The sequence below is a fragment of the Syzygium oleosum genome, unplaced genomic scaffold, assembly GCF_021117445.2.
Source record: "Syzygium oleosum isolate NSW1041296 unplaced genomic scaffold, Sole_v2.1 Sole_v2.09, whole genome shotgun sequence".
In the NCBI taxonomy this organism is placed as follows: Eukaryota; Viridiplantae; Streptophyta; class Magnoliopsida; order Myrtales; family Myrtaceae; genus Syzygium; species Syzygium oleosum.
The window spans coordinates 3,636,579-3,661,015 of record NW_026607493.1 but is presented as its reverse complement, the minus strand read 5'-3'; the positions used below and the strand labels follow the sequence as shown (position 1 = coordinate 3,661,015).

At 43.7% G+C, this 24,437-nt stretch overlaps 3 protein-coding genes across 7 annotated transcripts; 1 reads left to right on the top strand and 2 right to left on the bottom strand.

Annotated features, from left to right (window-relative positions):
* Nucleotides 1–463: 463 nt before the first annotated feature.
* On the top strand, nt 464–6,994 carry LOC115673654 (uncharacterized). 5 transcript variants are annotated; one of them, XM_030595880.2, is made up of 6 exons: nt 464–1,046; nt 1,695–1,894; nt 5,629–5,914; nt 5,991–6,076; nt 6,177–6,268; nt 6,363–6,994. In XM_030595880.2, exons 1-6 carry the CDS (start codon nt 732–734, stop codon nt 6,614–6,616), a joined length of 1,233 nt encoding a protein of 410 aa, XP_030451740.2. In that variant the 5' UTR covers nt 464–731; the 3' UTR covers nt 6,617–6,994. The 5 variants fall into 5 exon arrangements, with proteins under 5 accessions (XP_030451740.2, XP_056170794.1, XP_056170795.1 ...); XM_056314819.1 differs by having other exon boundaries at nt 6,177–6,269; nt 6,358–6,994; XM_056314820.1 differs by having other exon boundaries at nt 1,692–1,894.
* Nucleotides 6,995–8,786: 1,792 nt separating this feature from the next.
* LOC115673439 (COBRA-like protein 7) lies at nt 8,787–12,233 on the bottom strand. The gene is made up of 3 exons (XM_030595604.2): nt 11,783–12,233; nt 10,613–10,901; nt 8,787–10,320 (listed from the first exon to the last, which is right to left on the bottom strand). Exons 1-3 carry the CDS (start codon nt 12,056–12,058, stop codon nt 8,900–8,902), a joined length of 1,986 nt encoding a protein of 661 aa, XP_030451464.2. The 5' UTR covers nt 12,059–12,233; the 3' UTR covers nt 8,787–8,899.
* A 4,604-nt stretch (nt 12,234–16,837) lies between these two features.
* On the bottom strand, nt 16,838–18,954 carry LOC115673563 (probable galacturonosyltransferase-like 7). The gene has a single exon (XM_030595775.2). The coding sequence runs from the start codon at nt 18,324–18,326 to the stop codon at nt 17,220–17,222; it is 1,107 nt and encodes a 368-aa protein (XP_030451635.1). The 5' UTR covers nt 18,327–18,954; the 3' UTR covers nt 16,838–17,219.
* Nucleotides 18,955–24,437: the final 5,483 nt, after the last annotated feature.

Below are 24,437 nucleotides of genomic sequence, written 5' to 3'. Positions count from 1 at the left end.
TCGGGACACGAGTCAAAAGATCGCGTGGGCCCATTTCTAAATGAGGGGGGCCAGGGTGGCAAATGTTTGCTTGCCGATTCAAACCCACCCGATCCGACTCCCACACGACTCATCGGCGACTGTCGTGTTCCCAAAGCCAATAGCGGGAAGCCACGAATTGCACATACCAAAAACACCTCACGAGTCGCACCACATTGGTACCGGCCGAAATTCGTTAAGTTTTAATTTCCTCGAATCCTCGCAAGAAATCGAAGCACAAAAGAGAGGAGGAAAGAGGATTAACACAAAATGAACAACGAAAGCAGCCAGCAAAGTTCTTCTCCTTCTTCTGCCGTCGTCTCTCTCTCCTCCAAATCCCGCACCAAAAGCCCCCCCTCGAAAACTCGTACGCCTTTCACCACTAGCACCACTAGCACAAGACACGCGGTCTTCTCTCTCCTCTCTATCTCTCTCTGACGCGCACGCTCTCGCTTTCTCTCTCCTCTCTCCCCCCCCCCCATCAAAATCGAAACTTTGCGAAGTTTGGGCAGTACCCTCTCTCTCTCTCTCTCTCTCTCTCTCTCTCTCGCTCGCTCGCTCGCGCTGCATCCCAAACCCCTAAACCCTCGCCCGCCCCCAATTTCCCTTCTCCCTAAACCCTAATTGCTTCGATCTCGACGCGCAAATCCACTCCCCGGTCGAGCTCGGTCATCGGCGGCCTCGTTCCGATTCGCGCGCCCGCGGCTGCCATAATGTCCAACTCCGGCCGTTTCGCGGTCACCCGGGTCCACCCGGACAACCGGTTCTACAACCCGCCGCCGGTCCGGCGCCACCAGCAGCAGCTCCTCCGCCAGAAGCAGCAGCAGCTCCTCCAGAAGCAGTCCCGGATCGAGTCGGCGGAGGCGGAGGCGGAGGCCCTGGCGCGCCCCGACTCCTCGGACGACTCGGCATTGTCGCGGCCGAACTCGGTCTGCTCGCCCTCGCCCCCCGGGACTGCGAATTCGACCAATTTGGATCGTCTCATGGAGTCCGTCACGCCCTCGGTCCGGGCTCACGACTCGCCCGAGGTATGGGAGCTTGGGGGGCATTTGTGGTAGTTGTGCCAATTTCGATCGTTGTAGGCACTTGTTGGAGATGTGCGCTGATTGTGGAGTTTATTGGCGTGTTCTGTTGGATTGCTGAGAAAATTAGAGAATGCCGCTTGTCCAGGGTGTTCTGATGACATGCTCTTATCTTTGTCGCGACGCTGAAATTTGATTTTACCGAAGTTGGGATTTGCTGTTTTTGTTACTCATCTTGTTTCCTTGGGTTGAGACAGTGAGAGTTTTCCGTACAATAACGAGGATAGCAGCTTCAATTTTGAAGCTTTCCTCATAGACCATATGCTGGGTTGAACAGAAGTTGTTATGATTCGCATTTGTTGTTTCAGAACTTAGTTTGAGTTCGGAATCTTGGATTTTTCATTCTTATCTTTTCCCTGATTGAATTGGACCATGCCTGATTTTCTTATGTTCTACATTTTTGCGAAGTTTATCTGGGAGTTGTCTTCCATGTCGACATACGAGTAACCTTAAATTTTTCCATTGCCTGTCGATATTCTTCATTCAAATGTGCACCATCCGGTATCCCTGTATACTTGTTTTTTGCAGTGTCTTGACTTTTATTGTGTGTTAATATTAAGGGCATTATTTGTCTTGTGGATTGATACTTTACAGTTGAGATCGAGGCGTTGGCGAACACGGGAAGCTGATCCACTCCCTTATTATTTACTTGGGGATTTATGGGAATCTTTTAAAGAGTGGAGCGTCTTTGGAGCTGGAGTGCCGCTACTGTTGACTGGGAGTGAGCCTGTGAAGCAGTATTATGTTCCATCATTGTCTGGTATTCAGTTGTACATTGATCCCCTCAGACTAAGGTAAGGTCATGTCTTCTGCTTGGTTTGTGTTAGATTGCCTGCATAAGGTTCTAATGATAGTGTTCATACTTTTTGCTTCACTTGGTGATGGTTTAACACGGTGAAATTAACGTCCATACATCTTTGCATAAATGCGTGCTTCTAATATGTTGCAAGTTAATGTTAATCGTTAAGGAACTTGCAGCTACTGCCACTGCCTCCACCCAACTTTAGCATCTTTGTTGCTTACACCAAAACTAGTGTCAGATCTAACATCAGTCTATCAGTTTTAAAACTTGATGTAAGCACCGGCCAAGTGTTTTCATGCTTGCTTGGTGAACTTGAAATTAAGTGGCACGCAAACAAGGGCAGTGGCTTGTGCGATGAACCAAAGAATTTGATTTTAGTGCCCAGTAGAGTACTGAGACTTGTACCTGCCTTACTTTAGTTTTCATCGTTTTATTGCATATCAGTTATTTTTGCTCAGCAATTGTCCGGAAAGAAAGACATTATACTATATGAATTAAGTTACCAAGTTTTGTCTCTTCTTGGTCACTTCCACAGTGGAGCATCTTTTTAAGCTTCACAAAAAATGTTACATGCTTTTGTCTGGATAGGTGTTTTAATATTATCAACTAAAAATCCAGTCTTTCAACAAGTTCTTCTTTTTAACTGAGTCCTTGGGAAAAAGGTGATAACTACAAAAATTGATGAATGTCATGGTCCTTTCAAATGTAATTGGTACAAAAGATGGCATCTTGAAGCTCTTCTACCATGTGTCTGTTGGGAAATAAACGGTGTCACTACAGTTATGGAAGAGTTATCACTTCTTAAGCCATCTGGTTTTCTTTTTGGCTAAAGAAACATGACTCTTGTACCTTAGTTGTAACTTACGTTGGCAACAGGAATTTCATGCCAATCTGACTTGTCTGCCTTCATGGTCCTGCTATTTTTATTACTTGCATGCGGGCAAGTTTTTTTTCCATGTTTTCATTGGTAGTTTCTACAATTATTTTTTTATGTGCTTCTCTTTTCATGGTTTATAGCAATTTTTCTTGCACGTGTTCTTTCGTTTCATGCATCCATGCTTATAAAGCTAGATCATTAAATTGCAGAAGGGATCTTTGGAGCTAACTCCTAAGCTCCATTTCATGGTTTATACATGCTGGAGCTCCTTTTATCTGGTTCTTGCAAACTGAAAAGTTTGTACATATAATGACTTCAATTTCTAGCTGTTGGAATCTTAGGAGTAGTAGTGATTGCTATATGTTATCATATGCCCACATAGATGGATTTTTGCTCTTTTTTTGAAGCATGTCCGGTGTACCTGACTCTTGCACCTTAGGCTCTTCCAAGAGTTAGATATATGTAAGTCCTGCCACTGAGCCCCAATTGAAGATGGAACATTTCTTTACTTAAACTTCAGGTCAATTTTAAGTGCTTAAGCTGCATCAGGCTTGCCTGCTATATCTTGCTATATCTTTCAGCAATATAACGATTTCTGATTGATACAAAAAGCAATCTAACACCAGTAAACGCAAAAACATGTCGGGTGTACGTAACAATTTAATTGAAACTTTATAATGATGGTGCATTATGCTTATGCAGATAGATTAAACCATTGTAAGGGGGAATCTGTTCAAAAAGCTGGTTATCATCTCCCTTAGTTTTTGGGTGGAAGGGGAATAATCCTGTGCCCACTGGCGTAAAGAGTTTTCAATGACCTAGCATGGAGTTCTCGATTGATTGATGCCTCATTAGGCAGGGCAGACATTGCTTTCTAGTGTGTTATCTGGTGATATAAGTTTGTCGTTTGTTTTGTTGGGCATGGTTCGGCTAAGATGGTGTAGCTACCACTTTTTGGGTTTGGTGGCGATTGATTCTTTTTGGTTTTCACTGTATGGTCACTTTTCTTGGAAGATGATTGCAAAACTTGGCTTTATACCCCTCTTGAATCTGAAGGGACAATATGTTTAAGTTCTTTTCATGTTCATCAAGGACTAAGAAGTATGATGGCATTGTATAGATGCCTGCATCATAAAGCTGGAGCATTTGGTAAGTTGTGGTTTTTCTGGCTCACATACTAGTGTGCTCCTTTTAGGGGTGTCCAGAAAACCTGATGGACCCCAAAATAATGAACCAAAATTCTCACACCAAGCTGAAAAATTCCGGATCAGTTTTTGGGCAGGTCATTGGATCCGTTCGGCCTACGAAAATAAAAAATCAGTTGACACTGCCCAATAGGCCCGTTAAATTCAAAAGGACCTGCATCCCATGTCCAGTGTTCAAGTCTTCTGTTTCTTGACACATGCTTCCCCCCTTCAAGCTTTAGTCTAGTGAAACAAAAACTTTTGAAGCAAGATTGAAAAGCTACCCACAGTCTGCCCATTTCATCTTCGCCACCTCACTGGGCATGCTGTGCCTCACATTTTCAGCACGGTTTGCTTCGGCATTTTCTTTGTGGCTGAATTGTTTTATTTGATTTTTTTAGCAGATGGATGCAACTACTGTACTAAATGGTGCTCACATAGAAAAGAATGAAATAAGGAAGTGGAAGATTTAACATTAGGGTAACACGGAAGAGTTGGTGGCATAGATATTGAAGAAGTTTCTTTTCATAACTAGCAATTTTGCACATAGAAAAACGCAAAAACTGATTGCTTAATTTCCTGTTTTCTTATACTTGATGTTGGGAAGGAGAACTTCTAGTCATAATTTATATGAGATGCTTTATAGTCAGGCACATGTCTTTGTGTCTTATCTGAACTGAATAATTTCCAACCCTATTAATGATGGACATTAGGTATTGGAACATTCTTAGAGGCCCTAATTTTCTCTTTGCGATTCTAGCAGAGAAACTTATGAAGGCTGAGTACAGAGTCAGTCTCTTCCAAATTATCCTTAATACCCGACTTCCATTAAGCTCCTCCCTGTATACTTGCCTCTTGCCGTCCTTATGGTTGTCCTAGCTTAACCTTCAGGTTTCCTAGCAATCGAGACATCAAAATTCATGTTTGAACTAGAAATTCCTTTTCTTCATTGGAGTGTAAAATTCCTGCTGTTTAAAATGACTGAATGAGTTGGCATTGCTGCTCCTTTTTAAACAGATTGGAGCAAATCAATGCTGGGTATATATTGATACTTGACTTCCAAATGAACACGTTGCCTCTGGAAGTAATTGATGAAAATTATCCCTGCCTCGCTAAAACATTCCCTAATGAGCTTTCTTTTGCCATTTGCTTAACTGCTTGCAGACTGTTTTTGTTGGTAGGCTGTAGTTCCCTTTGTCATGCGACAAAAGCATGTTTTTTATTTTATTTTTCTTGGGGTGGCCAAGATGTGAAAAACAAGTTTGATATTGCTTTTGTTACAGTAATAAATATGTCCAAATATATGTCGTTTACATAAGCAGAATTTTCCTTTTCAGTAGTTATTAATGTATTGTTAGTAACAATGTAGATGAGCTCATCCTTTCGTAGTTCAAATGCATTGTTTGCAAATCGCCACGTATTCGCATGATATTAGTGCAAGTCTCTGGGGGAACTGTGGTGTATTTTTTGCAGATATGTCCTTTAGATATCCACTGGGCCGGGTTTCATGACTTGGCCACGTCAATTACTTTGATGTACAAAATGGTCGAAAAGGGTTAGATATGTGGAGGCTTATTCTATGGGAAATCTCATTAAGAATTTTCCCTTCTGTTGCCATTCTTTCCTATGCTGCATATTCATTTAGTGGTGTTTTTGTATGTACAGGAGAACAGGTGAAGACAGTGATGCCGAGACATCGAGAGAGACAAGTAGTGCCGGCAGCAGTGACTGTGAAGTGGAAAGAAGAGGGAAAGGTATTGTTGATGCATCATGGAATCAACACAATCTTATTAATTCAAACTCGCAGAAGATGAATAGACTGACATTAAGAGAGAAGCCTCTCGTGAGTTCATCAAGTGATGAAGCGGAGGTTGGCAATTCCTCTGGGACGCTAATATTTGAGTATTTGGAGCAAGAGCAGCCTCATCATCGCAAACCTTTTTATGACAAGGCAAGTTTGGATACCATTGGATGAGCTAATTTCATGGCATTACCTTGCCTCACTTAATTTCATCCCTGTTCCTCAGGTTTCAATTCTCACATCTCAGTTTCCTGACCTAAAAAGATACAGAAGCTGCGATATATTGCCTTCAAGTTGGATTTGTGTCGCATGGTAATATACTGTTACTACTGCAATATGAAACATTGAATATTGCTATCTTGCTTGATTCTTTCACCGCTTGCATTTATGATGGATTGGGTCTTGGGAACAGGTATCCAATATATAGAATACCCGTAGGCCCCACTCTGCAGAATTTTGATGCATCCTTCCTATCGTTTCATCCTTTGTCGACGCACTCAAAAAGTATCTCTCTCTCTCTCTCGCTCTCTCTCTCTCTCTCATGCATGCACATTTTTTCTCTAATCTGCTGTATTTAAATGCATGTCTTCCAACACAGGCAAATTCAAGCCACAACTTCATATTTCGAGTGGCAGAAGGGCCCGTGGCGTTAGTGCATCCTCTAAGTTTTCTCTTCCTGTTTTCGGTCTTGCTTCCTATAAACTAGGAGGCTCAATTTTAACTCCTAATGGACCACATGAATCCCAGCAGGCCAACTCTCTCTTGCAAGCTGCTGATGATTGGCTCCGGCAGCTGCAAGTTTCTCTTCCCGATTACCAGTTCTTTGTCTCCCACAACACACAGTGGAGATAACAGAAGGATGACAATCCCTTCCCTAAAGTGCTTTGCTCTATAGGCATATGATTTTAAGGTGTCAATTTTGATATGGTATATGAGATAGAAAGAATGTGTTTTAGAGTAAAAGGCATCTGTTTTCCGCTATTCCCCGCTAAACAGATTGTTTTATGTGCCTCCATAACTTTGTAATTATGTGCATCTCCCCCTGGAAATTTAGTAGTCTAGAGGGGGAGAGGGAAAAAATGCTTTATTGATCCAGGTTCAGCTTAGAGTAGCTCTGACTTTTGAGTTTCATGAAAGAATTGCAGTCAGTTGGGAATATTGGAAGCAAAAGTATTACTTCGTGTATGTAAAGTTGATACGTGCAAGTTGCATAGATTTCTACATGATCAACCATTGGTTTTCTATATGATAATCAATTGTTTTCAACCTGCTACAGTACAATCATGTTGCTTGCCTTGTTATGAGCAAACTCCAGCATTTTCGTTCAGTATGTCTATTGAAGCCTTTTTTCGGCCAAAGAGTTGGTTCAGATTGTTCCTATTTGCTTGAACCAATTGATTTCATGTTTCTTTTCCAGTTGAATTCCATAATTACTTCCAAATTTAATGCGTATCCGAAGGCTTAGGATCTATATAAAGAGGGCGTTTAATTGCGGTCTATTTTAATCATTATGTGTAGTCAAGGTCCATCCGAAGGCTATTCATTCCTCTGATCTAATTGCTCCTATGCAGGAAAGAATGTAATTCCAAGGTAAACGGGTGAAAGGGTCAGGCCAACGTTTGGTTGGAGAAGGAATTCAGTGGTTTAAAAAGTATCACGTCAGCCGCTGACGTGGTTTTTAGCATTCTGATTCAATTACAAATTAACATACATATACATAAATGTATATTTATTGACGTGGAGTCCGATAAAAAATCTGTCCAAATCTTCCTCCTCTTCCATCTGCAGCCGCCTCCTAGCAAGGACCACTAACCTCGGCGCCTCCTCTTGTCATTGCCCTGTCGCCATCGGTGGAGACGTCGGTGCCACATTTAGACCAGCCATCGGCGGAGACGTCGGTGCCACATTTAGACCAACACTGCTGCGCATCCAAGCCGAGCCACCCCTCCGTCATCCTTGCTCGTCCATGGCCAGTGCCTCCAGACTTCCAGATCTGGTCGAGCTTCTAGATCTGGAGCCTTGGCCATGAGTAGCGAAGGCTCGTTCTCACGCGACGCTGAGGGGGTGGACGTGGAGGCTAGCCACTGCTCTGCGTTAATCTAGCTCAACCACTGCCGTTTTTTTTTTTTTTTAACCTTTTTCTTTAAAGCTCACGGTCCATGGTCGTCAGGACCTCGAGCCACCATCCTCCAGATCTGTATATGAGGGCATTGCTATGGCCAACCACCGCCACCGCCGTCTAGATCTAGTGGCCAACTGCCACCGCGCATATCTGCCTAAATCTTGAACAAAAATAATTGGTTTGATTCCCCATTGATGTTTTTCTTTTTTACTTAAATTCTAGGCGGTGTCAAGTTTTAAGTGGATGTCAATGGGTAAATACTGCACTATATCAGCAGCTGTTGCGGCGCTTTGAAATCACTGAATATTTTCTTATTTGGTTGTTTTTTTTAAACAGTACTGATAAAGTGACGAAAAGAAAAACAAAAGAATTGAAGTGCCCTTGGCTACAACACCGAATTTTCTCCAAGATGGGTTTGAATGGACCCAATTCAGAAAACAGTCTTCAGCATGACTCCAGTTCTAATTTGACCTTGTCAAGAGTAAAATCGGATGGCATGTCCACTTCCTCCAAAAACCCAGAAAAGAAAAATAAAGAACAGAGGTTCTTCTTTAGTGAGAGAACCTATCCAGTTTGGTTAGTCTCTGGTGTTAGTTATGACTATGCTTTCATACGTTACGTATTTTCTTTATGCTTTCATAAAGATTAGTTGAAGCTGAATGTTCCGCTTGTTACGTGACTATGCAAGGCATGTAGCGTGACATTGCAAGAAATGTCGCCTGCAAGAACGAGTCAGCTGACAGACTTTTACTTCTTTGGCTGACAGACGTGGATGGATGCTGAGATCCTCAGAGCCAAGTCAAACAAGAGGAAGATCGAATCCCAAACAAGTTCGAAATTAGTTGTCGGCTTCATACAAGGCTTTGTTGAGCTTACAAAACCTGAATCAATCAAATGATCTTTTAGGGGGTCAAGAAACGATCCACGAACAAATCAATTCAATTAGGGAAAAGAAACCACATGGGACATCTCTCATCAAAGAGGAAAGTACAAGCAGAATCAAAAGGGCGTGATCACTGACAGAACGAGAGAACTAGCAAGGTCACCAGGCTAAAAACAACAGCAGTTATTCTGGCACTTGCACTCATCTTGTGACCACTGGAGGGAAGTATTCTTGGGATTGCACATTCCTCCCCGTTGAACAACACTCTTGTCGGGAATCCATCCCCGCTGACCAGATTCACGCCCGGCGTCTTCTTCTTCGAGAACAGGATCACCGACTGCTGCGAGCCGGGGACCGGCGGATCCTTTTTGGGGTTTGACCCGTTCTTCTCTGCGAGGAGATAATTGAAATTTTGGCGGCCTTTTAGAAATATGCTGTTGTTGTAGTCACCCAAAAGTGTCCCGTTGAATGAGTAGGCCTCTTCAAACCCGGCCCCTGACTTGTCAAGCTCCACAGCCACGGACCAGTCGGCGAAGTTCTCCTCACCCCAGTTGAAGACGCTGATCCTTGCCGTCCACCCGTTCCGGTAATCTGACAACAAGTGCCAGTTGATACTGACCCCGCAATTGTCCCCACATGGCAAAGGGTCGGGCTTCAACCACCGGTTCATCTCACTCCACGCCAGGGCTTGCTTGGTCCGGTTCTCGAACGGGATGAGGAGCGTTTCAGGCCGCAGGAGGAGCGCCGGTGCCGTGGCGCTGCAAGTGTTGCTAGGGACATTGTTGCATCCACAAGCACAAGTGTTGCAAGGTACCGCTGAATCATTGTAAAAAGCAGAGAAGGACACACAACACTTAGGACTCTCTCTAGGCCTGGTGAGGTTGCACACCACTTGCCAGCTCGAGATCGCCACCGTCTCGGAGGCCAGCCCAGTGGGGTCTGGGAACTCGCTAGGGCTGACGGGGATCGGCTGCCGACATTGGTAGTTCGAGCTCATTGTGCCGTTGATTTGCCAGTTCACAGGTGGGGCCAATGTTGTCCTGTTCAGGTCCGGCGGCATCTTGTACACGTGCATTAGGAACGTCGATTTGGATTTGTCCGGGTCTGTCAATGCAGATAGGATCGTACCATTTCGACAGCAGAACGGAACCAACCCGAGATTGGTGTCATTCGCTCGAGAAGGTGGAAGGTCCATGATCGTGGGCCGCTTTTCGCAGTTCAATGCCAACGAGAAGTCGAGTTCCATGTAGTACTGGCCCTGCTTACCGAAGACACAATCCGTTGTATCGACCAAAGTTGGATAAGCCCCTCTCATGCCGAAAATGAACTCGTCCCTTGCCCAATCCCAGCTCAATTGCCAGTTATCGAGACGGCCGAGAGGATTGTGGTTCGAAATCGTGACCTGCGCCCAGTAATCGGTGCTTGAGGACTTGGTCACGTCATACATTATAATGAGATCGCCTTCCTGGCGCGGCAGGAAGCCATCGCCGACCGTCGAGTTGGAGGTCGATGTTAGATTTCTGATGCAGCAGAGGTTCATAGTAGTGTTACCTGGGAAAATCAGATGTCAGATGTTATCAGCATCTACAATGTATTAGGATTGTTTGCGATGCTTCAAAACAGAAACGGATAATGAATGTATTTCGGGGGAATCAAAACAGTAACGTCCTTGGGTACTAAACATACGAAAGATTGATGCAGAAAGTGATACCATTAATTTCATAACATGTCGTGCTTATCTATATCATCACTTTATAATTAGCGGGTCTATTTAGCATCAGCACGAAAAGGCCATCAAGCAAGAGCAAACAAAAACGAACGACCATGGGAAACTCAAATCTACCTTCCATGGTATAATTGGGACACGAATATCCATCGTTAGCAAGATAGAGGCTCGCCGGCAGAGGAACTCTCGGAGCCCCGATGCCGAACTCGGTACCGACCAACTGCACCTGAACTGTCGTCTGGGTCGGGTCACCCGCCGTCTCAACTGCCGTCTTCAGGTCGGTCATCGGAAAGCCGCCCAAAAAGGTCCCATTGATCCCCACTTTGGCCGGCAAGGAAGTGCCATCGGCTAAGATTGCTTGGTCAGCAGAGACCAATATCTCACCATGTTGAAATCCAACAAACACCTGTTTTATATGTTTAGTTTAGGCATTAATATAGGTAAAAACACAAACAAAGCAGAATCATTGAGAAACATCATAATTTCAATCAATACTTAGGGCGCGTTTGTTTGAGGGAAAGTGTTTTTCCGGAATTTGTTTTCCGAACTTTCACCCGTTTGGTTCGCCGAAAATGATAAGCCAACTGAAAACACTTTCCAGTGAAGGAAAACATTCATGTATAAAATTAGGAAAGTGAATTCCCTAATTTAAGAGGCGAAAACACTTTCCGGAATTATTCATCTTGAATTTGTTAATATTTTTCTTTTCTCTTCTTTCTTTTTTTTTAAAATTTTTCTTTTCTTTTTCCTTCTTTCTCCCTCCACCGGTCACTAGCCTTTCTTTTTCCAAAACAAAAATAATTTAAAAAATATAAAAATTTTCGATAATTTTCACCATCAGATTTTCCTCACCAAACAATTGAAAATACTTTTAAAGTATCTTTAAAGTTTTACCCAAACACCGGAAAACGAACTCATTTTCTTGGAAAATGACTTCCTGGAAAGTGTTTTCCAAAAATAGTACATTTTCCGTGAAACAAACGCACCCTAAATCATCATATTCAGTTCATGGAGGCGACACCCTTCACTTCCAATTTTGGTCGGGTGATGAATTTTTTCAATTTCTTCACAATAATTTCATGAATCAGCGAGTTTGCAACAAGATGATATCTATGCTAAAAGCTCAAAATTCATCAAACGATGCAAGGAAAATATCACTAGAAACGCATAAAATATAGGACGAAGACTGGTTATTCCAAGACGCTACTATGAATAGAGGTTGTCAAGATTAGGAAGTGAATCGAAGTTTAGTAATTTGAGTCGAGACTTCATAATCGCGGTGCTGACCTGCCACGACTGGAGCTCGTCGAGGCCGTTATTGACCACGGTCAAGGTGGATTGGAACCGGTACGGCTGGTTGGCGGTGTCGTTCGGGGGGATCGGGAAACCGCCGGTGTAGTTGTAGGACAGGAATATGCCGTTGCACCCGCTGGCGGCCGGGGGTCCTAGGTTCTGCGAGAACGAAGCGTCGAGCAAAGCGAGGAAGGCGACGGCGATGATGAAGTGACCGAAGGCCATTGGGCGTGACTTGGTGAAATGAAATGGGAATTTGGTGAGAGGCATAGTTTTCTTAAGGTGTGGAGGAAACAAAGATAGCGAGGTTAAAGAGGAAGTATTAGGTAAGGTATGATTAACATAATGAGAAAACAGTATGGCATGGATGGGGTCTTCGAGTTCGAAGTTGACGTGTGCCGGCTTGGAGTCGTCCTTGTTTTGTTGTGCGACGGAGCATCGTTGCGGTGCGGTGCATGCAAAGGGAATGAGTGCTGAGAAGGCTGAGGACGACTTGTTCTTTTCTGTTCTTTTTTTTTTAATGCTTCTTCTTTGTTTAACTCCAGATGGTAGGATTGATTCTTTGAGGGTTATGTTCCTCCGGAGTCAGTCAACAAGTTGACCAGTTCCTTGAACAGAGAGAGAGAGAGAGAGAGAGGTGGGAGAGAAATTGTTTTATATGGTAGTGCCATTTGGGGATAAGGGCGAAGGAAAGATTAAGAGGAACGAGTTAGTAAAGATTCGAACGAAATGGACATAGAAATTTTGTTTTCCCGTCACCTCGTCTCGTTAATTCTAATATATGACTGTATGCTAAAGACAACAGAAAAGTGAATAGATAGTCGTCCATGACAGTAATAATCCCGGATAGGCTAGAATCGAGTTTTTTTCGGGGTGAGGAAATTAGTATTTCGCGGATAAATAAAAATCCGATATTAAATGCAAAGGAAAGATGAGGTGCCCTAAAGAAAACATGATAGGATAAAGAGGGGTTTGGAAATACAAGAGATGCGGAGCTTGTGATGAGCCAGAGGAGACGAGACATTGGACTGGAATCCGTCGCTTGAAATTGGACTGGATGAAGCAAGATTAGTCCACAAGCCCATCCATCCATTCTTAACAATTGTGGGCCACTTAATGTTCTGCACCCGTTAATAAATAAATAAATAAAATCAGCCCGAGAGGTCCAAATGTTGGACCATCGGCACATCAGTCGAAATCCACGAAAGGAAAACAGAGCATAGCAAAAAGCCCGTCAATCTAAGTTTGCAGAGGACATCGTACCATGTTCCTTGGTCGACGTGTCGTCATCGATCGATCGATCGACCACGCGTATCCGTTATTCTGGACACGACCACGGTCATGAACTACTTGCCCGATCACGACACTAATACCGCAGCGTCGTCCACGCGTAAGCGCGATTCTATCGATCGGCGCGTGAGATACTTGCTGCACACTTGGAGAGAAGAAACTCGGGGTCGTTATACGGTTCTCGAGAGGCACCGTGCCCTTACAATATTTCATGTCGGATTGAGATGCAGCATATCTCAACCTGAACGGTTGCGATAATTCGCTTTTCGATCTAACGGTAAACGGTCACAGGGCCACGGTGTCTTTCGGGTTACTGCAGACTCGCCAAAGGAGCGGTGGTCCAAGGGAGGGATGATACGGAGGCGCGATCATGGGCTCCAACGGGAAAGCTCCTCCCTTTTCGGTTTGCGCCTTTCAATACCTCTATCCTCACGTGCTGAAAACACGACGGGCGACCATCGAATCGAGCGGAAACGGAGTTCCTGGACTGTTGCGACGGTGCTCTGGCCTCTCGATTGCTCCAGCGAATAGCATCTCCCCCGCCCAAACGTCTTTTCCCATTTAGCCAAGTCGATCATCGTGAAGGCCTCGCCAGCTAACGACGTTGCTGCTGGTTAGGGGTTGAATTAAAAGCACGTGTTTTACTTCCTCTCCTGAACTAGGAATGGTGTACCCACCCCACAAGTCCTCCCTTCCCCCCGGGAAAAAAAAGGATGCGGCGATCGTCGTAACTCCTCCTCCCGTAACTCTCGAACGCTTTGTAAAATGAAGCCCCCTCTTAAAAGACCCATCGGGCCCTCTTGCTCCCTCGAAATTTTGCTCGGGGCTCGTACGTACGACAAAACAGCATCGAAAACCAAACCAACCAGCCCCATCAAAAAAGCGCACGCGAGATAAAAAGAAGTCGTGTATTTCATCACGCATAAATAAGACAACCCTACATGTCAATTTTGAAAAAAACAAAAGTACATAAATGAAAGAGAAAATGACCCCCCCTCTCTCTCTCTCATCCCCCCAGTCTTTCATCGGTAAGCCCCCCACTCACCACTCAACGAGCAGCTCAACAGAACTCAAAAAACACAAAGGCTGGACAGAGCAAAACGAGGCCATTAGATTTGGCTCGGTCGGTGGAGACTAATTGCTAGCTTCCATGAGACCTCCCCAAACCCCAACCTCTTGTTTCCAGAACAGTCTGGCCAAGCACACAAATGATTGGTACCAAGAAAGAGGCTTGCTAATATATGTCTGTATTGTAATCCTAATGATAACAACAAAGCTGTCATTGTGAGATAAATCTTAATTTCCTGATTCCGAAGCCCCCTCCCAAAAAAAGCATAGGCAAAAACTGTGTAGGCCCACAGCGTCCGTTGCCTTGTCTTAGTCAATGATTATTGGACGCATCATACCAATGCATCCAGGCACCAAAAGAGAAAACCCAGATTGAAATGATCACCCGCCCCAACAGTGTCTCGCCAACAAGAACCCCGCGTGCACCCCTTGTGATCCAAGCATTAGCAAAGGTCAAAGCATGTATCTTTGAACTCCAATAAAGAAACGGTTTTCAAAAAGCCTGGAATTGGTTTCGTGAACAACCAGCGCTCTGGCCCTGACTGGCCACATGGTAATGCCTTTAACTCCATGATACTCCCGGGCAAGTTGCCACATGTGATATTAGCTGTTTGGGGGAGTGGAGAACATCAATCACACTCTCCCAGAGAAAAAAAAAATTATCAGAGATAAATAAATAAATCAATCATAAATGAGAGGAAAATAAAAAAGGAATCACATGAAGTCTCATGTACGTCTGATACGAAGTGACAAAGCCTCGCAAGATTTGCAACGAAACAGAGAATACCACGTGGCTAATAAGATTGCGAATGATAACCATTATGTTTCTCTGTTTTTCTATTTTTTTCGTTCTAGAAATAGGTTTAGAACAGAAATCCGTTTGGTAACGCAATTTCATTTTTCTATTTCTGGAACAAATTTTGATTTCAGAAATAAGTTTAGAATAGAAATTAGAAGTAAAAATTTTCTACTTTTCTATTTCTGGAACAAAACTGAAAAATAAAAAATTCTTCTCATTGCTCGTCCTTGCTACAAACCGGTTGCCCACCCGCCGCCCATCACCGCCTACTTGCCGGCCGTCGCCTCCCACCATTCACCGTCTCTTACCGCCGCCAGCCGTGGGCCGCCACCCGCCGTCCACTGGCCACCGTCCACCGGCCACCATCTCCTGCCGCCTGCCGTCCTCCTCCCGCCACCACTCGCCGTGGACCGCCATCCACTGACCAACGTCTCCTGCCATCGGCCACTCTCCTCCCGCCGCCACTCGCCATTCACCGTCTCCACGCCACCGGCCACCCTTCTCCGGCCGCGCCTCCTCCCGCCGGCCATTATGGGCCGCCACCCACCATCTCCCGCCCTCCTCCCGTCGCCTCCCGCTGCTCAACGCCGGCCGCCTCCAACCGTCGTCCGCCTCCTCCACTACCGTCTGCCACCGCCGTCTGCCCGCAGACCACCCGAGGGGGAGAAATTTTGTGCCTTTATCAAACAAATTTTTGTTTCGAGAACAGAAATTTTGTTTCGTTATCAAACGAGCATTGTTTGCTCATAAATTTTCCATGGGACAAAAATAGAAATCAATTTTTGAAACAAAATGGTTGTCATTCGTGTCCTAAGCTATTAATAATTGTCCCCATTTCGGAAATTTCCTTAAGAAAGAAGGAAAACAACAGCCGACAAATAGTATAATTCCCTACGCACAATTATTGACTAGACACCATATAAGCTTTAAATAATGGAGTTCTACTTCTGGGGGTAATAGAAAGCAACAACACAGAAAAATGCAATGAAATTGAACATATTAATTTATTAATATAATCATTATCGCTGTTATGTCATCAACAAACAGAAGCATCTCCCAAAGGTCACCCAAATGAGCAAAGTGTGAAAGGACAGACTGGGAGGTTGATCACAAGTATCCCGCCGCTGCCACCAAAGCAAAATCCCTCAGAGGTTACAGCCTTTCTTTAGATTCTTCCAATGCATTGAATTGAAACTACTAAGGCCGGCTTCACGCGCCCGCCTATTGAGACGAAACAAAAACTTGGGAAATCTGTGATGATTTATTGAGAGCCCAAGCAGAAACCATAGGCCAGATTGGCAGGTTGGACACGTATGAGTTCATCCCCATCCACTCACATAACAATCATCCCAGAGCCCCCAAGAAAATGTGTCCTTTTCCTTATCCACTCTATGCTCGAGTTCAGTGAACATCGTCCAATGACTCTCTAACAAGGAAACGACTCGAAACGCCTCATCAGCAAGATATTCGATCGCTCGAAAGCAACAGAAAACTTGTCTTCCAAGCCATGTTTACAGTTAAAGATGGGCTAAATTACGTAGCTTGAACTACAAAGTCAAAAGGAGCTTGCATACGATAAAGGAAAAGAGTAACATAGATACGAGATTGGGCATCACCACATCCCCCCCATAAACCCAAGTTAATCAACAGAAACAGCTTTCTCAAGGCAGATTTAAGAGTACTGCAAGAATTCCCAGCAGATGTGGAACCATGGAACACCTAACACAAGAGGTGTATCTCAGTCCCACGCCAGTGAAACAGAGCTCAGTTCTTTACAACCTCGGTGGGTCACTCGGGTTCTGTTAGCTAAGGCGTCAGATTGAACAAACAAAATGAATGGAGACTCTCTAGCCTTTGACCAAATAAACAGGTGCACAGAATTACAGAACGCGCAACATGAATATCTTTCTCGTCTTCGCTTTTATTTCCAGAACGGTAATGAGAGAATCGAATACAAGTGGCCAGAGAGATCCATTAACAACAATGTGAAGTCCAGGAAAGTCTAACTAAAAATTCTGTAGCCCCGAAAGCACAATTAAACATACACCAAAAAATTACCAACAAATGAAGGGGAGGAAACAACAAAGTAAAAGAACAAAAAATCGGAAAGAAAGAGAACCGCCGATCGCAACCGCATGATTAAGGACAAAACAAGGGACCTAACAGTAGCAGTAGCCCTTCGCATGGTGATTTCGATTTACCCGGTAATGTCAGGCCCCCGCCTACCAGGTGCACCGCTGTCGTGTGCTTCTGGGTCGCCCAGATTTTTCTCGATCAGGGCGAGTGCCCGTACAAGTCGTAGGGTGCCCAGAGCGAGTCCAACGGGCACGCCTGCCTCGAGTCGAGCCGGAGCCACGGCTTGCCGGAGCCGGACCAATGCAGGAGGCTGACCGGGCCGGGATGCAGGTCCCGACAGCTGCCCCTGACGTTGTCACCACCTAACCCGTGCTGGTTCCACCGGTGCTCGATCGGCGCCACGTGGCCAGCGAACACCAGGAGGAACGGCGGCAGCGAGCCGAGCTCATAGATGCGGTCCCGCTTCTGGATCTCCATCCACCGCTCGATCCTCCTCGTGTACCCCACGCGCCTCCACTTGGTCAGGTCTATCACCATCACCCCCGTGTTGAAGTAGCACGGCGTCCGGCCGGCGAACGCGCCGGCGAGGCGCGAGTTCGACCAGAAGCCCTCGGTGAAGTACTTGGTGAAGTTCGCGTGGCAGTACTCCGGCGCGCCGATCGTCCTCGAGCCGAGGCTGGTTGACCACAGCTTCGCGATGTCGTCCACAACGACCAAATCAGAATCCAAGTAAATCACCCTGCTGACGCAGGGCTCGAGCAGATCAGCCAAGTAATTCCTCGCGTAATTGAGAGGCTGCTCGAGCGCTTGCCTCACCGAGGTCGAGATCAAGTCTCGCACGATCTCCGGATCGAAGTAATACACTTTGAACTTCAACTGAGGGAAGGTGGACCGCACTAGGGTTTCGAGGCTGGTCTCCGACACCAGGAAGTGGAAGAAAATGCTCTCCGGACACTTGGAGTGCTGCAGAATCGAATGCACGGCCGCGATTGACCCGCGCAGGTACTCCAGATCGAGAGTAATCGCGACGTGGACCAGGTTAGGATCGCAGACGCTGGTTCCACCCAACACCGAGCCGTCGGCGGGGCTGCATTCATCGGCATTGCGGAATGCGGAGGCTCTCCGGAACGAGAACCGCTCGGGCGAGCCGGGGGCGGCGCCGCCGTCCGCCGGGAACTGGAGGCCGCCGTCGATGCGGGAGGAGCGGGTGGCGACGGCGGGCGGGAACGACTGGAAGGAAGGGGAGAGGACGACCATGACCATCGCGGCGGAGAAGAAGCCGGAGAACCGCAGAATCCACATCATCTTGGCGGTGAAAATCCCCCGCCGCTTCCTCTTCTTCGACTTGAAATCGAACCGATCGGCCAGAATCGACGACAGGGACGAGCGCAGGAAGGATAGGGTCGCCTTAAGGTCCGCCAGAGCTCTGAGCAGGAACGCGCAAGGGAACGTAGGAAGGAAGGAAGGAAGGAAGAAGAAAAACCTAAAATGCCGAATCCAAATCGAATCGGGAGCGAGGAGCGAGAGAAGGAGGAGGAAGGAGAAGAAGAAGAATCAGTCTCTTGCTTCCGCTCGCCGCACGATCAAACCCGAGGCGCTCGCGATTCCACCATTGCTGCCGTGCGAACGAAGCGACCCGGAAGCGGCGCGTGGGGGATGAGGCCCCGCGGCGGAACGGAATCCATCACGGCGGCGACTGCGCGGAGGCCCCCCTCACAATGCTCGCTCGCCCCCCATACACTCTCTCTCTCTCTCTCTCTAACCCTTTCTCTCTCTACCTGTGGGCAGAGGACAGTAGTGGAGAGAGAGACTCGACTCGCTCGGTGGTGGTGAGGGACAGAGAGGCGGAGAGAGAAGGGACGAAGTTTTGTTTTTCTCTCTCTCCCTCACACTTTCTCTCTCTTGTTTTTTTTTTCCTTTTTTTCCAGCGATTTGTTTCGCGTTTTCCACCACCATAGAAATCCCCGGCCTATATATATACCCAAAAAAAAAATTATGGATTCTAATTACGGGTTATTATTATTCTCTTCGGCTAAATATGGATATGAATGATATTGCAAATGCGAATGAAAATGGAAATAAATCTATTTATATAAGGGAAGGGAAAAAGGGGGAAGATAAAAGGGGCGTGTGATTATAATATATCTTTAATTTTGTTGTTTATGCATATAGGTGTGTGCGTATCCTGTTGGGCAGAGCATTGTAGCAGGACCAGCTGTTTCTTGTCTCGTGTCATTATGACGTGTACGTGTGTGTGCAGCCTGTAAGCAAGTTAAGAATGTATACAAAATATCTTATAATCATGATATTGTTACAGGCTAATTCCCTTAAAAAAAACCACAAATTTTAGGTTAAATCTCAGTTCTGTCCCGAATTTATTTTTTTCTAAAATGAATCTCGCTCTAGTACCGCGTCCGCCTACGCCTAAAAAATTGCCACTAGTTTCTTCGTAATTGTCAATATTGTGGTCAATTAGAAGTTCATTATCAGAACATGCGTCTTTATTGACACCATTGCATTCGTATGAAACAACATGATCCTTTTGATGTTGATAATCTTGAAAGGATTTGTCACTATTTTCGAACGAGTTGGCAGATTTGGGACAAGATGGAAAGTTAGTCACGTAAAAAAGTTCAGGGCGGGATTGAGATTTGACCTAACATTTGGGTTTTGTTAAGGGAATTAGCCCATAACAATATTATGATTGTAGTAAATTTTGTGTACACCATTACCTTCGTATGAAATAACAATATCCTCATAATGTTGATAATTTTGAAAACATCAATGACGATTTTTTAACCAATTAGTAAATTTGAGACTAGAGTGAAAGTTTGGGACATAATTAGAATTGAATCACGAGTTGAGAATCTTTTAGGGAATTAGGCCATTGTTCAAAAAATCCCAAAGCTCAAGTTTGGGATGATTGCCTCTGAGTTTCCCGCTAAAACGAAAAAACGATTGGAGTGTTTAAATAATTACGGGGAAGGCAGAAATCCGAAGTTAAGAAAAGTAATTACAGAAATGAATTTTTTTTCCACTTGAAATTTTGTTGAACGAAATCGATAAAGTAAAAATTCTAGAAGCATGCTCGAATTTATTAATTGGTTCGGAAACAGGTGCCTTTTTCTAGGTATACTAGGATGAAGTATGGGTAGAGTAGGCCTAGAATATATATAGTAAAATGCATCTACATTATTTATTCGGAAGTAGGAAACATTGAATGCCTGTGTCCAATGTGGTCATGTGATCCGATCACGACAATTAGTTTCTCATTTTAGTTAATACTTGACGTGGTGGGGGTAACCACGATTTACTCGTGGAATGAAATGTCTCATCGGTTTCTAGATCAGGAGTAATCAATTTCAGTATGGGTGGATTTCCAAAAAAAAAATCGAAACTTACTATACCAAAATCTATTTTGTCCCAAGAATCGAACCGAATCTAGGAACCGATTCGGCCGGTTCAAGACCAATTCCAAAGTTGAACGGGTCCCCATCACGCCAGCGTGGAACCCGTTGAGTAGGACCGATTCCGTTCAATTCCTAGACGGAACTGGCCCAATCATCTTCTCTTTCTATTAATCCTAATTCTCATCACGTCTCAGCGACATTGTGTCCAGTTTCACCTCTTCTTCCCTCTTCATTGCCCCTCCAATTTCTGCCGCTGCTCAAATGAAGGCTACGCAATCAACCTCGTTGTCTCTTATTCTTCCTAACATCACAAGTCTTGTCTCCATCAAACTTGATGTAGACAATTACCTTTTGCGAAAAACTCAATTTGAACCTATTTTAATCTGCAACGATCTGTTGGGCTATGTGGATAGGTTTTTCCCATGTCCGCCGAAACTTATCAATGATCAGAATGGCACTGTGGTGTTCAATGCCTCCTATTCCATCTGGATCAAGATAGATGAATGCGTTCATAGTTTGATCAACTCGACCCTTACAATAAAAAATTTCCATGAAGTTCACAACCTTTGAACATCTCGGGAGACTTTGCTCGCTCTAGGACCACGCTTTACTGATTGTTGCGCAGCTAAGGAAATTGGACTAAAACTTAATTTTCAAAACACCATTAAGAAAACCGATTAGTCAATGTTTGACTTTCTTCGGCATCTAAAGTCAATTGCAAACTCTCTAATGAGACTCAGTGATTCAAGCCCTCAATAGGCTCCCATTTGAGTATGATTTGTTTGTCACAATGGTCACCAACAGCCCTACAATCATTTCCTTTGGTGAGCTGCAGTCACGCCTCCTCATCCAAGAAGAACGATTTACTGAAAATCGAATGCCTCATATTCATCGAATATTCATCATGCTTTGATTGGTCGTGCCACTTCACCCAATCCACTGTTTCAACCGGGTTAGTAATTCTCCTATGATCGGTCCAATTTATCGTTATACTCGGCCTCCATATGCTAATCACTCCTACCCCTCCACCAGAAGGCCTCATGGTGGTTTGAGGCCCTATATTCCTCCATTCCTCCATATTTGGCTTTTATCTCAAATATATCGATGGCCTTTTGCGCAATTTTGATCTAGTTATGGTCAAGCCTATATCTACTATATTGGCCTCGAAGACTGTGTTGTCCGCTAATGACGGTGAGCTTCTCACTTCTCCGATGTTGTATCACAAATAGTTGGTGCTCTACAGTTTGCGTCCATGACCATACCCAATATTAGTTTTGTTGTAAACTTGGTTAGTTGATTCATGTATCAACCCAGATTACCTCATTTCCAAACCGTCAAACTCACATACCGGCATTTAGCTGGCACATGCACTCACGGATTGTTAACTAAGTAGTGTTCTCCCACTTCATTGACTGGTTATGCGAATGCTGACTAAGCTAGGTGCTTTGATACTCGACAGTTCACCTTGGGTTTTTGTGTTTTTGTAGGCGCTAATTTTGTTTCATGGAGTGCCAATAGGCAGTCTGCTATAGGCCATTCTAGTACAGAGGATCAGTATCGTGTTGTATCTTACTGTGCTGCTACATTATTTGGATTGCAATTTGCTTCATGAGCTTGGGATCCCCTTTTTAATCCTCTCACTTTTAATTGTGACAACATCTCTACCAATCCATCTTGCACTCAACTCGGTGTTTCATGCCCGCACCAAACACATTGAGTTGAATTTTCACTTTGTTCAAGAATGGATTGCTTCTGGTGATCTACGTGTTCACTATGTGCTTACAACAGATTAGCTCGTAGACATCTTTACCAAGGGACTACGTAGTTCACTTCACACGCTATTCATATACAATCTCTCAGTTGTTACGCCTACTTCGAATTGATAAGGAACGTTAACATGTAGTTTATATGTATTATGGGGTCTCTCTGTAATTATGTCTATATTAATATTCCGATTGCAATTAATCACTTTCATAAATATACATAGGGATTGAGCCACCATAAATATTTTGTCGTTATTTTCTCTCTGACTATACATCAACGGAATATCTAATGTAGAAGATTGCTAAAGGCAACACATTTGGAGTGTCATCGTATATGTCGTGCTCAGTCGTGATCTTGTGAGGACTCTGGCTCTCTCCCCAAAACATATGGGCACGACTTGTCCCCTCCTAACTCTATGGCAGAATCTTATGGTAACATCTAGAAAGGTCACTAATGTCGATCTCCTGTCCTGGTCCTTATATTTATAAGCGAAAATTTCTCTTATCGAACTTAAAGGTTATATTATGGCACGCTAGGGCCGCATAAAAGCATACGTGTCCCTGTTTTAGGAGAACCATTTTCAGTGTAGTCCTTTTCCTTTAAGCTAGTTAGCCTATCACATCAATAGCGTGCATGAAAGATCCCTCGGACACCCCACACAAGCCTCGTAAGTTCCTCTTGTTCCATGTTCCACCGAGAAAAGAATTCTCACGTCGTAACGGGTGGTAATTCCTTACATTTATTTCGAAATTTGTATACAAAACATTGTACTATATAAAAGCTCAAAAGCTCTTTAATCAATAGATGAGATTTACTCTCGTTTTTCACCTGAGATCATCGAGGAATTGAGGATGTCGTATTCCAGAAACTCCTTAGGAACACGTCTCTCTATTAGGGTGCAATTTGATTTTTTTTAATCAATACGTAGTTATACGAGCTGTGCCATCAACATGTTGTAGTAAGCGTAATTTGATTTTTGAAAAATCCAAAAAAATTCAAACTTTCACAAAATACAAATATTGATACGTAAATTTATATGTAGTTTTTTTTAGATTACCATAAGAAGTCACTTTCCTATCAAAGTAGAATTTCATAAGTATTTTGACAGTTATCGACTTTTCTCTTGAAAAACAATTACTCGGATTAATATGCTTATGGACAAATTTTTCATTAAAAAAAAGGAGAAGTAGTTAGTTACTTTCCTAATAAATAGGAATTTTTTCCTTTATAGATAATTAGATATACAGAGTTTCAATTGAATGGAATGATCTTTGATTGGGTATTCCATTCCTCGGCTGTTAATTTCCTGCTCTGCGAGTCTGAGACAATGCAATTTGAAAAGAAATAAAATCACTATTTCTTGGACTTTTTAATGTCCAAAGTAATATCCTTTCAAAAAAATGTCCAAAGTAATTCATTGGCTAGCCTTAGTGGATGTTTTTCGATTTTTTAAGTTAAAAAGGGAATTATCGTTGCGCAAAAAAAAAGGCAATTGACGAAACTTTCTAATTTCAGATATTTGTTGGTAATATACATAGTAGATGTAAATAATTCCCGTATCCAATTCTTATCCTAATCCTATTATATGGGCCCATGTTCCCCATGGGTTTTGTATTTAAAGGTGTGTCGAATAACTTTATTTACTAAAGTTCTTTCTAGTCTTGCATATTCGGTTTTAATAGTATTTTTAGAGTTATATTTACTAAAGCTCTTCTTTTTGTTTAATCAAGTACCTAAATAGAAAAGCGATTGATTGAAAAGTGGGTAAAAACTTAGATATTTGTAGTGTCATTATACCATAAAAAGATGTGCTAAAATTTCCTTTAGTGCAAAGACATAATAAAAAAAGTATGCACAAAGATGAGAAATTCAATTGTAATTTTTTTTCAAGAAGATCAATGAAAAAGTAATTTCCAGAGTTTAAAGGGGAACAAATAAAAAAGTTGATTTTTTTTTTGTTTTCACAGGACTAAAAATGAAACCCCCATTATTTATCTAGACATGTTTGTCCTGTCGTGATGGGACCCACAGAATCTATGGACCCCATCAGCGCTTCTCGTCTTGTCATGTTGTGGACCCTTTCGCACACAATCTCACTGTCACAAAAAAATTAAAAATAAAAAATAAAAAAGCGTGTCGATTGATGAGCAATTTATTTTCGATATGGAAAAATGGTTAAAAGTCGAATATAAAAATTAATTTGGTAATTATCGACTCTTCGCTCGTAATTCCTTTCATTCTA